The following is a 15,755-nucleotide window of genomic DNA, read 5'->3' on the forward strand; positions in this document are numbered from 1 at the left end:
GGATTTCCCTTCTTAGTTCTCAGGATTGTGGGAGAATAGGAAATAAAGAGAAATAAGACTTGGGGGAATAATAACAAAGCTTGAGGAATGATGGCATCAGCGATGTCAAGAGCATCCCTTGAAATGTGCCCGAGTTGTAATGGCGTGGAGAGCATGTTGTATTCCTTGCTTTCGTGTTTTGCTGTCTGCTCCTGCTCATTTTGCAGCATTGGAAAAAAATCTTTGGAAGTTCTTTTTTTTATTTTTTATTTTTTTCAATTTTATGGCCCCACCTGCTACATATGGAGGTTCCCCGGGCCAGGGAGTGAATCTGCCATTGCGGCAATGCCAGCTCCTTTGACCCACTGCATCTGGCTGGGGGTGAAACCTGGCCTCCCCAGCGACCAGAGCCACTGCAGTCAGATTCTTAACCCCTTTGCCACAACGGGACCTCCAGAAGCTCTTTTTGGGGTTGATTTGTTTTGGATAGGATATAATTTCTAACCTCATCTTTGTTGATCACTGGTTTACGAACTGAACCAGGCGAGTGCTGCATTCACAGGGCCTCTAAGGCTTCTGTAGTTAGATCTGAGACACCAAATGTGTTCCCAGAGACATTTCTTGCTCTGCCTTTGTTTCATGAGCATTAAGAACCCCAGTGCTTAGTTTTGGAACTATGAACTCAGCTTTTAAATTGTGCTGTACAAAAAAAAAAAATGATCATTGATGTAAGAATTTGTCACTAGCCAGTAATTTCCATCTTTTAATTTTCCGTGCGTCCTTATTGCCACTGAAAATACGCCATTAGCATAATTCAAAGTAAATGGATTTGTCACTTTTAAAAATAGTGATTCCTCATGTTTTCGTGTGATTTTTCTCCGAGAGTTCAACGGTTCAGGTATAATGGCTGTAAACCTTCTCTTACTTCTTTTTTCTGCCTTTCCCTCTGTTTATTTTTTTTCTCTTATCCTGGCAGGAAAGATAGAAACAACAGAAGTGTGATGGATGAATATATATGGGATCATAGGCAAGGCACATTCCAGAAGCACTGGGTGGCAGGATGCCACTGGTGGCCAGTAGGCAGATGCGGTCTGGGTCTGCCATTGGCTGTTCAAGGGATGTGATTTTTAGATGAGAAACTTGCAAAGACGGGCAGGTAAAAGAAGTTCAAAGGGACCAGAAAGGAGAGGGATCAAACTGTTCCTTCTCCAGGACACATTCGAGGTGGTAAAGGCAGAGGTTTGCTAATTGACTTGCAGAGGGCTGTTTGTGATTTTCTGGTAGAAACACATAATTATGTTTGTAAAGGAGCGTGGCCTGGATGCAGTGTGGTGTGACCAGACTGTAGTGCTAGGTAGCGTTTAGATCTATTTAAAACAGTCATTTCATATCCGTGCACACGGATACAGAAGAATTGGCAGAAAGAGTGCTCTTGGAGCAGTGGGGAAAAGTCCATAGATATTTATACACAAGGAGTCAGGAATGTTGAATAATGGCCAGAAGTGAAAATTGGGTCGGTTTTGTAAATAACATAGTTTTGTTACTTAGCTTTTCTGTGTAACTGTACGTATTTTACTTAACTTGTTAAGGAATCTTAAGCTGCAGATGCTAAGGGATTATTGCCGTTATTTACTAGTTTTATAGTCAACTTCATCCATTGCCATTTTCGTCTTAGAATTAGTTATGATGGACTTTGCCAAAAATCACAGGATAAGTGTCCTCTTTCTGAATAATTATCACTGTGGACACTTCTACTATAAAGACTTTTTTATTTTTTAATTTTTTTATTGTTATTATCTTTTTAGGGCTGCACCTGCGGCATATGGAAGTTCCCAGGCTAGGGGTCGAGTCGGAGCTGCAGCTGCCAGCCTACCCCACAGCTCATGGCAACACTGAATCCTTAACCCACTGAGTGAGACCAGGGATGGAACCCACGTCCTCATGGCTACTAATTGGGTTCATTATCCCTAAGCCATGATGAGAACTCCTATAAAGAGATCTTGAGTCATACAAATCAATATATTTTATACATACAGAGTTGTCACTCAAAAACTACATATCCCTAAGGAAAACAACTGATGTGTGGTTTTTCTGATTGTATCCCTTCCTGAGAATTACTGTCTTGGGGTGTGCTAAGACGGGGCTTGTCACCCATTTGCTGTAAGGGCCAGATGGGAAATACATCAGGTTTTCTGGGCCTGTGTTCTCTGTCACAGCTGGCCGGCCCTGTCACTGAAGTGGGAAGGCAGCCATAGGCAGCATGCAAGTCAAACAGCACCTGTATTCCAATAAAACTTTATTTACAAAGCCTGCCAGGCACCACAGTTTGCCTCCTCTGACATATGCTTACACGTTACGCTTCCTGCCATGATATAAAGTGACAACATAATAGATCTTTTCCCTTTTTTTTTTTTTTTTGCCACAACCACAGCAGGTGGAAGTTCCCAAGCCAGGGATCGAACCTGTGCCACAACAGCGATGAGAGCTGCTGCAGGGACAATGCCAGATCCTTAATCTGTTGCATCAGCCCGGAACGCCAGATCTTTTTTTTTTTTTTTTAAATGTATACATAGAAGGCATCTATCAGATTCTAGAGTGTACTAGAAGTAGAGTTTCTTAAAGCATGTACCGAGTTACAGAGGTAACATGATAATCGACATGCATGACTCTGGAGATGTTTCCAGCACCACACAACATGCATGTGAGCCTGGAAAGGAGATTCCAGATGCCTCAGGAAGCGCTCCTGGGTGCCCAGCAAGTCCACAGCTGGTCCCTTGGGGGTTTCACGCCTTCGATTCCGCTCACAGCAGACCAGGAGGACCGCAGACCCTTGCTCTAGGCCTTCCTGGTCGGTCACTAGGGACTGTCCTTGGAGGGGCCGGATCAGCTCTTTCTGGTGCCATGTTGGCCACGGGTGTCTTCCTGTCACAGTATAACCCTGTCCACGGGCAGGAAGACCAGGGTGTCTGAATGGGGAGTTGATGACCATGGTGACGTCTCCCTTAGGCCACTGAGCCCCGGAAAAGCTCTTGTAGGTGCCCAGAATGCTGACTGGAGATGCCCAAGGGGGAAGAGGCAGGGATGAGCCCGGGCAGCTCTCCATCTCATTGGACAGCGAGGCTCCCTCCCCAGCCTGAGACTGTATCTGATCGATGCTGGCTGATGACCTTGGCTTTGGCAGGGCAGATGTTGCCCGTGCTGGGTTTTATCGTTTCTACTGAGGGCAGGTGGTTGCGGGAATCTGAGGGAACTGGACATTCCTGCAGGCAGGGCTGACCCCCGTGACGGAAGAAAATCATCTCGAGTTCTGGCCTAGAATAAATTCCAAAGTCGGTGTACAGATGGCTTCGGGATTTACATAAGCCAGGAGAATTTATGCCCTTGGCAGTTTACTCTTCTGGGTCCCCCTGTCCTGGTTCCTGGGCACTGCCTGGCCACTCATTTGGTGAATGACTCCTTCAGGGTACTAACTCAGCCGCCTTTGATCTCTTTTTTTTAATCTACAATATTGGTATGTAAATTTCAAACCTTAAAAGACAGTTTCGCAGAACCGTGTCAGCGAGATCTCATAGCCCGAGGATATTAACACTATTTCCGGGGAGAAAGATGCAACAGCCTCCTGGATGAGTGTCTTTCTCTGGCTACAGGTTTTATGATCAACCCAGGCTTGTGTGAAGAGACCGAAAAATCAATGCCTCTCACTTCTAATGAGACCGCGGAACGCACCTGACGACAGCCAGCGTGAAATCGCATGCTAACAACTACACCCGGCGCAAATATTGTTACTGTGCATTTCCATTTTAACACGTGTCGAGCCAATTACACATTTATGGGGTTTAAAGACTCCTCCGCTGGCGCCTCGGATAATACGCCCTCCTCAAATCTCCATTGAGTCTACGAGGAATTTGGTCCAATCGTCAGACCTCTTGCAAGTCTGTAATAAATCATCTTTGCAGCCAAACGCATGTACCGCTGACTGCTTACCGCTGCTCCGCAGACTCACCCCCACCTGGTAGAATTTTAATTCCTTCAGTAAAATTGATTCCCCCAGTTCTGCACATTATTCTCCCTGTCTTCCATTTAGCCCGTTAGTTTGCTGACAGTAGAGTACACAGCACTTAGCAGCTGGTTTGTGGAGCCATCAGTCAGGAAATTGTATGATAAATAGGAGGGAGCCAGGTTTAGTGGCACTTCCTTCTGCTTCAGCAGTTTTCGCCTGACTTTGGAAAAGTCATCCAGGGGTGTTTTGTCAAGGGCCAGAGCCGGAGAGGGGCTGTGCCGCGGTAACCGGTGACACATATTCGTGAGTTATGATGCTCTGCAGCTGTGCTGCTCATGTGTAAATAATACACCAGGAGGTGGATCAAGATGGTGGCTGCTGGCGACACGGGCCTGTGCTTGTCGTGTGGGTTTTCTTGGACAGCTTCTTGGGCCCGTGATGGAATATACGGCCCATCTAATGCCCTAGAAACGACAAGCCGAGATGCGGGGGAAGCACTCAGCATTCGAGGGTTGGATTCGGGAGCTTTTTTTGTTTAAGACGTGTTAGGATTCACGTCAGGTGATGCCACCTATGTTAAAGGACTCGGTCGCCCTGCTTTGTAGTCTTCGTTTACGCTGTTAAGCTGTGGTCAGGCGTGTCTTGAATTGGAAGAGGGCTGTGCCTTGCGTTTCCCCAGAAAGCGGCGTCAGAGGTGTGATCTCCACTGATAACCGACACCGGGTGTAATTGTTGGCTCAGACGTGATCGGTCCAGGAGAAGTTAGTTTCAAGTAAATCAAGAAGGGAACAAACAGACATAGTAAAATGCTGAGACTAAAATCAGCTGTCTTTGGTCTGATCAGATCCTGTCCATATTTTTTGGTTCTTTATGTAACCTAATTCCAGAATGCGATATTCATAAATTTCCTTGGGACGTAAATAAACACTGAACAAACAGTGCTGCAAGACATGTCATAGACTTTCAGTCGGAATTAACTTTTTACACCCGCAAAACACACTCAACAGGGAGAAATGACTCCAAAATGCCCCAGGAATTGTATCTTATATTTTCCTCTTCAGTATATTTCCAGTGCTTGGCCATTTTGTCTCTCATTCGGAAAGAAGGAGAGAGAGAGGGTGTGTGTGTGTGTGTGTGTGTGTGTGTGTGTGTGTGTGTGTGAGAGAGAGAGAGAGAGAGAGAGAGAGAGAGAGAATTGAAATCCTGTTAGAATAATTTCTGAAAAACAAGAAGATGGCAATACCTTTTTCTTATAGTTCTTTTTCCTTGGGGTAAAGATTTACACTGCTTTTGGGTACATACTTTTGATTTTATAGACTTATGTGCCTGGTTTTCACCTCCTATGCATATAATCACTACAACTTTATTATAAATACTCATAGAAAAGATAATGAGTGGAGTTCCTGTCGTGGCGCAGTGGTTAACGAATCCGACTAGAACCATGAGGTTGCGGGTTCGATCCCTGGCCTCGCTCAGTGGATTAAGGATCCGGTGTTGCCAGGAGCTGCGGTGTAGGTTGCAGATAAGGCTCGGATCTGGCGTTGCTGTGGCTCTGGCTTAGGCTTGGCAGCTACAGCTCCAATTCGACCCCTAGCCTGGGAACCTCCATATGCCATGGGAGCAGCCCAAGAAATGGCAAAAAGACAAAAAAAAAAAGAAGAAAGAAAGAAAGAAAAAGCTAATGACTGTTACATCTTAGGTATTTGAGGCATATATTGAATGTTGAATAAAACCACACATTTTGAGCGCTTGTGTATATGAAAAATCTGTATTTGTGTTTCTTTCTTCTTTTTTTTTTGCCTTTTTGCCATTTCGTGGGCCACTCCCATGGCATATGGAGGTTCCCAGGCTAGGGGTCAAATTGGAGCTGTAGCCACCAGCCTACGCCACAGCCACAGCAACACCAGATCTGAGCCGCGTCTGCGACCTACACCACAGCTCATGGCAACGCTGGATCCTTAACCCACTGAGTGAGGCCAGGTATCGAACCTGCAACCTCATGGATCCTAATCGGTCCTCTGTACCACGACAGGAACTCCCTGGATTTGTGTTTCTTCGCGATTCATAGCTGCACCCACCAAGAGAAAAGCAGACACCGTTAACATCCACTTGTCTAGTGGAGAGAATTTAATCACTCAGAACACAGCCAAGAGCCAGGAAGGAAATAAGTGAAACTATCTCCCAAGCCTCACGCGCTTGTCACAATGTTTCTCAAAACGCCATCTAAAGTGATGCGTGGGAGGAGCCTCAGGAGGTGGGTCAGCAGGTATGGATGCTTAATTTACATCCAGTTCTAGTAGGTTCATTTCTCAAGTTTCCCAGAGCCCATGACCTGCGAAGTTTGAAGTCTGCTGGAGGCAAGCTTAATCACATCAGCAGTGACCACTAACAGGAGAGGAAGAGAAATAGCCACACCCCAGTCTGCTGCCCATCCACCTGAGCCCCGACCCACATGAGCCCCAACCCACCTGTCCCTAAACGGCAAAGATTCATTCGTGCCTGTTCAAAATTTAAAATCAGGAAACATTCCCTGAGGAGGTGTCAGACTTTCAAACTCATGAAAAAGATGACTCCCCTCAATTTTATGTTGTGACGAGAAGGGGAAGGAGACATCATTTTCTTCCACACCAGTTACATAAAATAGGACATTTTGGCTCTGGAGGGTTCCTGGGTTATGTGGGACGTGGCTGGGTAAACTTTCAGAAACCAGCACACCAGCTGTCAAGATTTGTATTACCAAAATATTCCAATTCCAACATCCTTTTATCTTAAGTCATAGTGACGCATTAAAATGTGATTGCTTTGGGGGGAGTACCTGCTGCTGGACCGCGGGTTAAGGATCCCACTGCAAGGACTCGGGATGCTGCGGAGGGGCAGGTTCAAGCCCTGGCTCCGGGCAGCAGGTTAAAGAATCTTGCATTGTCACAGCTGTGGCTCCTTTTCAGTCCTTGGCCTGGGAACTTCCATATGCCTCCAGTGTGGCCATAATACACACACACACACACACACATAAATATACATACATATGTATATTATATATGTAATTGCTTTTTTCATGTAGGTTTTATAAAAAGTATGAAGTGAGATCTGGTAGTCAGCATCTTCCTCACCTGTCGAATTTGCAGCATTTTGTACATCTAATTATCACAGATAAGACAATACTACGAGGATCCCTTTTCTCCCTCGGTACCTCCTCCACCCCTTTATCTTATATCAAGCACAAAATACAATGAATCATCCAGACGTTTCCAGAACCGTAGAACCTCTTCTTCTAGGTTCTAAATCTGGGTGGAATTCAGCTTTGGGTACCTCCACAGTTGTATGAGTGCTGTAATGCTATATGTTGATAGTTTTTCTCTCCTGTTTTTTTTCTCATAACCGTATTCTTAGACTCTCAAAGTAAGGCAGGAGAGGCAAGGTTTGCAAACAAGGAAAAGAAGGTATCAAGAAACGCTGTCACGGTTACATTCCCAGAGATGCTCTTTGAAGATAATTTGGCAAAGAGAAAGATACAGGGATGAAAATGAAACACACATATAATAACCACTTCCAGGACTTAAGGAACTTCACGGTGGGGGGTGTGTCTCATGGACTCTAAGTTTGACGCAGCCCCTCCCCTGCCCCGTGGGCATGTTCCGTGCCATTTTTCCAGCCATCACTCAGAGCCTGTTTGCAGTGCCTCTTGTGGTATAGCCTGTACTGGCTGCTACACGAGACCAAATCTTGAGACTTTGAGAAATATCTTGAAGCCCTTCTGAGCCATGTTCACTGTACACCTCAACTCCTGGGGGTGTTTTGGGCACTAGAAGCATGACGGCTGCCAGGACGCCCCGATGCAGAAGGTCACGTTTGCAGCTCTAATTGTGCTATATTTGCTGTCCTAGCAGGCTCGCAGCCCTGGAGGTTCACCTCCTGAGTTTGGACTTCTTTATTGCTTCTTGAAACTTGGGAACAGCTGAGAAGCATCAGTGAGGCTTCTCAGGGTAAAACTATCTTGAGTTCTTGCAGTGGATCACTACATAGAAGAAAAAAATTTATTTTCAGATTTGTCAGAGATAATCAGGGCAACTTACAAGTCATTGGGGTAGAAGAACTCTTTGAAGTCGTGCATATAGGAGACCCCAAAGCACTGATCACCGGCCTGAGCCAGAGCAGGACGAGAGGCTGCTGTGGGTCCAAGGTCAAAGTTGAGGCAGCAGAACACAAACCTTCAGTTTGCTCCAAACCTCCCTCTGTCGACCACATAGCACTCCTCTGGCTGACTTATAGGTTTGTTGCCCTCGTATTGAGATTCTGGAGGCCTGACCTTGGACTAGACGGAGGGAGGGGAGCATGCATTAACATTTTTCAAAAGTTTGGAGTTCCCGTTGTGGCTCAGGGGGTTAAGAACCTGACAGGTCTCCATGAAGATAGGGGTTCGATCCGTGGCCTCTCTCAGTGGGGCAAGGATCTAGTGTTGATGTGGCTGTGGCGTCAGCCTGCAGCTGCAGCTCCAATTCGACCCCTGTCCTAGGAATTTCTGTGTGTCGCAGGTGCAGCTGTAAAAAAAAATTCAAAAGTGTGTGTCTGTGTGTGCGTGTGTGTATGTTTGTGCATGTATGTGAGTACATTCATTTCACAAATGAGCAGAGACCTTCAAAAGGACTCCTTTCCTTACAAAGCATCACGGGTATGGGAGCAAACTGGGAGCGATATTATGTCTCTGTCTAAACTCCACTTGACAGAGTGTAATTTATAAGAGAGAAAGTGTCTCGGGGTCTGCTGGTCTGGGCTCTGTGGCTCCCTTCCGCCCCTGCACCCTGGCCAGCCCTCCTGCCTGCGCGGGGGCACGCTCGTTCCTCGGTCCGGATTTCCTGTCCGGCTTTGGGTTGCATTTGGAGGCTTGACTGTCTCAGGTGCTGGTAGCCTGACCTGCCTGGACCTGAACTTTCAAGAGGTTCTTCCACAAATTCTGGTGGATTCAGCGTCCGCTGGGAAGACCGCGCAGCCATGCCGCTTCGCGGATTGGAATTCTGCTTCAAAGCCTTCCGGTTATACAGGCTGGACTTTCTCTTTCTGTCTTTTTCAGACCCTCCCCATCTCTTCCCTGCTTTCCATCCTCCGGTCCCCATCGACGCGAGACACCACGAGGGCCGTTACCATTACGATCCGTCTCCGATTCCTCCGTTGCACGTGTAAGTATCACTGCTTCGCCCATTGAGGAAAAAGAACAAAACACCGGCTTTCGCGTCTGGGGATTTTTGTTACCAGCACCGCTACCGGGCTTTGAAGATGTGTTAGCAGTAGAAGATTTACTTTTGAAATACAGCACGCCTGTCTGTTCCCGAACTCACTGGAGCAGATCCCCACTGCTTGCTGAAGAATGCCTGTCACACTAGGGGGCTGGCAAGTATTTCCTATATATTTTTGCTGACGCGTGCTCCATGGGCTGTAAATACTGCATTAAAAATAGAGGCCTCATGGAAGGTTACCACTCTGGATGTGTCAAAAGCAGGTTTGAAGCTTTGCGTGCTCAGATCTGTTACGGGAAAGCCCGGTTCCAGGGATCACAATGAATCGTAATGAAATTTTCATGGTACATTTTCATAGCCCCTGTGGTGCGTCCACCAGCCGTCACTTGATGGATGGGAGTGTCACCCCAACAAAATGGCACATGGGATCGAGCACGTGGTTTACACAAAGATAAAGGGAAGGAATGGGAGTGATAACATACATTGGAAAAGGAAGAAGAAAATCTGCCGGAAAGAAATGTTATCTTACTCATTTGCGGGGGGAGGGGGCGGGAAGGGAGATCAGGGGGTAGCACGCCCCTTCCCTAAACTGAAATGCCATCCTGCTCTTTTGCAGTACCGTCCAGAAAACTGACATCTCCTCTAATCACTGGGGTCACTCTCGGGGTGGGGGGGCAGGGGGGCCTTTATGAATGGCCTTGCCGTTACATTTAGTCATATCTGGTAATCACCCTTCCTTCTGAGACAGTAAACTTAGAAAAGCCCACATGATACTTTGAAGAATAATGCTGGTTATTTGGATGGTAGATTGCATCTCCATGGCTATTAGTTACAGCTGTGTAATTACACATACGCCAAAGAAAAATGAAGTTGTTTTAGAACAAGTCCTCCTCTGTGAACAGAATTAATTGATATTAACAACCCTAACTCTATGCCCAAGTACACATATAATATTTTACCAACGGTTTTTTGGATCCATCTCCCATTACTGACTTGTAATTTCAGAGCACATTTGCCTGGAGGTAAGTAATAAATCTGTGTTCAGACTTCCATAAGCATTAAAGGAGAAGTGGGTATTTAGAGAGAGAGAATGCAGAAACTTGTGACTTACGCTTCGACTTTTTACTGGAACACGAGTAAGTATTTACAGGGTTCGAAGCCTGCTAAAAATACCCTCAGTAAAGCCAAGAGGCCAGTTTAAAGCCCCCCTCCACCCATGCAAAGGGAGAGAAATTCCAAGTTCAGACTGCAACTTGCCGAGGGATGCATCCCATTCTACTGAGATGCTGCGCCTCGGAGGTGACTGCACGATCTCCAACGAGGATCTGTCCTGTGGCGCTGCGCAGCCGGAGCCCACGGGGCCTGGGAGACCCACACAGCTGATTTCGCCCAGACTCCGGTCTCTGCAGTGAGGAAGTAAGTTTTGTTTTGGCCGAACCTGCCTGAGGAAGTTCCTGGGCCAGGGATCGAACCCCACGCCAGAGCAGGCATCTGAGCCACATCGGTGACAATGCTGGGTCCTTAACCCGTTGAGTCACCAGGGGACGCCCAGTGATCAAGTAATTTAAATCAGATTTTCTATGGAATTTAAGTGCTTGCTTCACTCTTTCAAAAATCATCTTATAGGAGTTCCTGTTATGGCTCAGTGGTAACAAACCCAACTAGTATCCATGAGGATATGAGTTCGATCCCTGGCCGCGCTCGGTGAGGTTAAGGATCTGGAGTTGCTGTGAGCTGTGGTGTAGGCCGGCAGCTACAGCTCCAAATCCACCCCTAGCTTGGGAACTTCCATGTGCTGTGGGTGCAGCTCTAAAAAGCCAAAAAACAAAAACCCTAGGTGTCCATGCCCTCGCATAGCTCACATCATATGTTCTCGGCCCTGATTGCTGTATCTAAAGAAATAAGTCTTTAGTGATAAAAACACCCCCAAGACATAGCAGGTCAAGTTTGGAGAGTCCTCAGGGGAGGGGCTTGCCTTTCAGATGTGCCTGCTGTGCTGGGTTTTACAGATTTTACTATAGTCGACCCTTTGTGTCTTCGGGTTCTGCATCTGCGGGTCCAACCAACCAAGGATTGAAAATATTGGAGAAAAACGTTCCCGAAAGTCCCCAAAAGCAAAGCTAGAATTTTTGCACATGGGCAACTGTTTACATGGCATTTACATTGTAATGGGTATTGAAACTAATTAGGGGGGTGATCGAACGTTTCCAGGAGGAGGGGTTCTCTTGTGGCACAGTGGGTTAAGCAGCTGGTGTTGTCACTGCTGTGACTCTGGTCCCTGCTGTGGCGCAGCTTCCATCCCTGGCCCGGGAACTTCCACAGGCTGTGGGGACGGTCAACAAAAGAAAAAAAAAAAAATTCAGGAGGATGCACATAGGTTATATGCAAATACTTGCCATTGTATATAAAAGACTTGAGGATCCGTGGGTTTTATATCCTTTGAAGATCTTAGAAACAATGCTGTTCTGATATCAAGAGGTGACTGTACTTCCGCTTTTTCAGCTACATTTGAGGATAATTTAGCAGCAATTGACTAAATTGATCTTGGCTGCCTAGCTGTAGAGTTATCACAGATTTATGATGTGAGGCTGGGAGGTAACCCTGAGCCTCCAAAGAGAAGTTCTGGTTGGTGCCAAGGGCAAGTCGCTGCTGAGCACAGGGGTGGTGGGTGGGTCTCAGGTCTCCTGCGACTGCTCATCATAGCGGTGCCCGGGGCAGACACAGCTTAGGAAGGAGGCTCCGGGAGGCTGGGGTCCGAAGCACCTCTGTGCCTGTATAATGTGACATTGTCTCTGCGTTGGTGCAGGGGTCTTCCCTCCCTGCATCTTAAACTCCTCGCCTTCAAAGCCTGCTTCACATGTCACCTCTGCCGGCTGTCCCAGAGGCTGCTCCTCAGGGCACTTTGTGCTTTTTTTTTGGCGGGGGGGGCGGGGGGGGGGCCTGCAACTGCAGCATCTGGAGGTTCCCAGGCTAGGGGTCGAATCGGAGCTGTAGCCACCAGCCTACGCCACAGCCACAGCAATGTGGGATCCAAGCCTCGTCTGCGACCTACACCACAGCTCACGGCAATGGCGGATCCTTAACCCACTGAGTGAGGCCAGGGATCGAACCTGCGTCCTCAAGGATGCTAGTCAAGTTTGTTTCTGCCGAGCCACCATGGGAACTCCAGTGTGTGCCTTTATTGCAGCCGAATCGTCTTACCCGGTTAGTGACTGTTTAGCAGCCCCTGCCCAGCATTCGGCCGGGCACTTCTGAAAGGTACTGAGTACCCGGTCAAGGTGTCCAAGCCGGGAAGCGGCAGACCAGCACGCGGAGAGCTGGAATCCCGTTCTGGCCGGACACTTGCCTGTGCTGGGCTCTGGCAACGTCTCACGTGCACATGTTGGTTTCATTGCGTGGAGTCGAGGTTACTTGCCTTACCTGCCTGGCCAACACTGCAGGCAGAGTTCAAGGAAGTCACTTCTGCGGGAGTGCCCTGGAAAACGCGGTGCTCTAAGCATGGTCTTGAGGAGCGGGTGGAGTTCCTTCTCGGCACAGTGGGTTAAGGATCCCGCGCTGTCGCTGCAGCAGCCCAGGCCACTGCTGTAGCTTGGGTCCGACCATCCCTGGCCTGGGAACTTATGCATGCCATGGGCTTGACAGGAAAAAAAAAAAAAAACTTTAAAAAACAGAAGGAGTTAGCATTAGAGACAGTTGGGATGGATCGTGGCAAATTCTCAAGAGATGCTGCCCTGGCTCAATCCTGAATCCCTGGGTTGCTTTGTCACCCTCTGAGGTGCAAATATAGATGCCCGTGATCAGATCCTTGTAGGAGCAGAGGGTAATCTCAGCAAATAGCTTGGTCCCTGAAATCTTGAAGGTGCATCTTTGCCGAGGGGGTAAAGCAGTAACTTGGAAGAGTAAAATGATTTTATCTAGAAGCTGAATTCCAGAATGCTTGTGTTATAATTATCTTCTAGAAGGTGACATCAAGGGAGGTGGCTAAGTTTTTAGAATAAATATTTGTCGTTATAAGAAGACAACATTGGGGGAGAGCCTCATTGTTCTGTACACATAATTGTTCTTCTGGTGCCAACTTTAAAAATTAAATTCTAAGTCTCTGGAAACGGGATTTGTGGTGCTGATGGAAGTGCCAACAGATCTCTGTTTAGAAGGATGGCAGGCCCTGCGATAATTACGCTATCATATCCTATCATTAAAGATTCTATTGAAAGAGGTTTATAAATGGCTCCTCTTTTTAGATAAACCACCCTATATTAAGGCATCAACGATATGGTGCAGAATTAAATTAAAATCTCATAAAATGAAATATGTTCTGTATTAGCTGTTTGACACTTAATTTGCCTCTGAATGAGTAGAGGAAATCACAAATTAACCTGCCTTTGTTTTTCCAACCATGGCTTATTAGGTGTTAGAACAACTGCAATTACAGCCTAATAATAACCTCCAAGCCTTATAAATATGTACGGAAATACGTCCGTTCGTGTGGAAGAACGCGGTTTGTTAAATAGAATGCCTTTAGCTTCCCCAGTTTGTTCTTGACAGTGTTATCCACAGTTTATGCTTAGGCAGTGTAGACAGAGTATGGAAATTTAAATTGTTAAATACAGGACAGGAAATAATGTTAGGATTTATTAGTCTTTCCTTTCTTAACTCAAAATCGTGAATTTCAATTCGGGATTTACAAGCAGTGTCTTTTCCGGAGTTGTCGCGTGAAGGCTGTCATTTAGAATGTATGGTTCCTGAATTGTTTATTTAACTCAAGGAGTTTGAAAACCAAGAAACACTGGATATCAGCAATTTCCCTTTTTCTTCTGAAAGCTTTTTCGCACTGAATGCACCAGGACGTAGGCTCAGTAGGCAACTGAACTGTCTCTCTCTCGAGCCTCTACTCATTTATTTGCTCTGACCACAGAATCCATGTTTTAGTAAAAGCCATTTGGAAAAACAGGACGATGTTCTGGGGAAAAAAAAAAGCAATCATGGAGTACTTTTTTATTCTGTTGTTTGCTCTGAGCATTAATGACAACACAGATCCGTAGCCACGTAGGTAGTAGTTTCTCGTGGATGTTTCTTCTTCGTGAGCTTCTCTCTGTTCCAGGCTCTGTGTGGTTGCCATCAGGGCAGTGGGTAACCTCTGTGACTACGGATGATGTTTTTCTAGCTAACGATGACTGCGTGTTTTAAAATTACTGGAAAATGTAAACAATTAAGATATCACATCCCTCTCCCCCAGAAAGAGGTGCTTTTGTTTTTTGGTTTTTGGTGTTTTTTTGCCAAGCCTGAAGCATGTGGAAGTTCCCAGGCCAGGGATCAAACCTACACCACAGCAGGGACGGGAGCTGCTGCAGTGACAACACCGAATCCTTAACCTGCTGCACCACAAGGGAACTCCAAGCATTGTATTTTCAGGCGACCTTTCGCATTAATGTACATTTCGAGTGTCTGCTTTTCCTTTTCTTTGATTTAAGCACACTTTCTTTTGAAAACTAGATCTAGTGTATTCATAGAAACCCAAATTACAGCTTCACATTCCACACTCATTCTGGACTTTCACTTGAGAAAAAAGAATACCGATCTTTTACATACAGTTTTTTTGTTGTTGGGTTTTTGTTTGTTTGTTTGTTTTTTGGTCCAAGTTTTCTCATTTAGGGACCAATGTGAATTGAATTTTGGACCGATCGTTTGCTTCCTGCTGAGCTCTGCAATTCATTTTCCAAAGCAGGGTCAGCCTCAGTTACTAACTCATGACGATGATTCGAGCCCCACAGGCCTTCTCACCGGAGGAGCTGAGCTTCCCTTGTGTGGTGCTGCGGATGTGAGCAGCACTGCATCCCAGGCCGGTGCTCCGAGAGGCTGACACATTTCACCAGCCACTTTACTAGCTCATTTCAGAAAATCAGCTTCTCTTTTCTCTCCCGGAGGAAATGAGCACTCAGGTTCTGTTCTACGGCTGCTCTTTTTTTTTTTTTTTCTATTAGTTGAGTCCGTGCGGCTCTTTCCAAGGCTGCCTGACTCACTGGAATTATTCCATCTAAGTAAGAAGAGCTGTTCCTCCCACCACATGCAGTCCCTTCCTGGCACCCGGGGAGAGGACAGGACACGTGGGTCATTCATATCAGCCGGGAAAGAGAGCCCCTTGGCCGTAAGCAAGGCTCTGCCCCCATGGTTAGGGCTGCCTTTTCGGGTGGAGAGCTGAGAGATACGTAGCGAGGTTGGTGTTTGAATAAATACATTTCTTTCCAGGCAGAGAAAGCTCTAAGAAAAGATAGATCATTATGGTAAAAGCTTCAGAGAAAGAAAGTAGGCAGATGACTAGAGTACGACCCAGGTGCCCTCTGACCTCGGCTCCCTCCTGAACGCCGCGTCCTGTGTGAGTTTGGCCCTCTGCCTGGTGGCGTCCATCGGGTACTCATTCGCAGGCAGCCTTCGGTCTAGCCCTCTGCTCAAAACGCCGTGAGGATCTCCTAACGCATAATCGTGACTTTATTCTTTCTGTTCCCAAGGAAAGCCCCCAGTGCAAGGCGGAGATGGAGCTAAACCTT

The 15,755-nt window shown here is 46.7% G+C and overlaps 1 protein-coding gene across 1 annotated transcript in view; it reads left to right on the forward strand.

The window, feature by feature from the left end:
- The window catches only part of GLI3 (GLI family zinc finger 3), a 302,221-nt gene that overhangs the window by 157,418 nt on the left and 129,048 nt on the right, over positions 1-15,755 (forward strand). The window contains 1 exon segment of the mRNA XM_047763791.1: positions 9,048-9,153. Within this exon segment, the coding sequence (XP_047619747.1) occupies positions 9,048-9,153 (106 nt within the window).

The sequence above is a fragment of the Phacochoerus africanus genome, chromosome 16 (genome assembly GCF_016906955.1).
Source record: "Phacochoerus africanus isolate WHEZ1 chromosome 16, ROS_Pafr_v1, whole genome shotgun sequence".
Classification (NCBI taxonomy): Eukaryota; Metazoa; Chordata; class Mammalia; order Artiodactyla; family Suidae; genus Phacochoerus; species Phacochoerus africanus.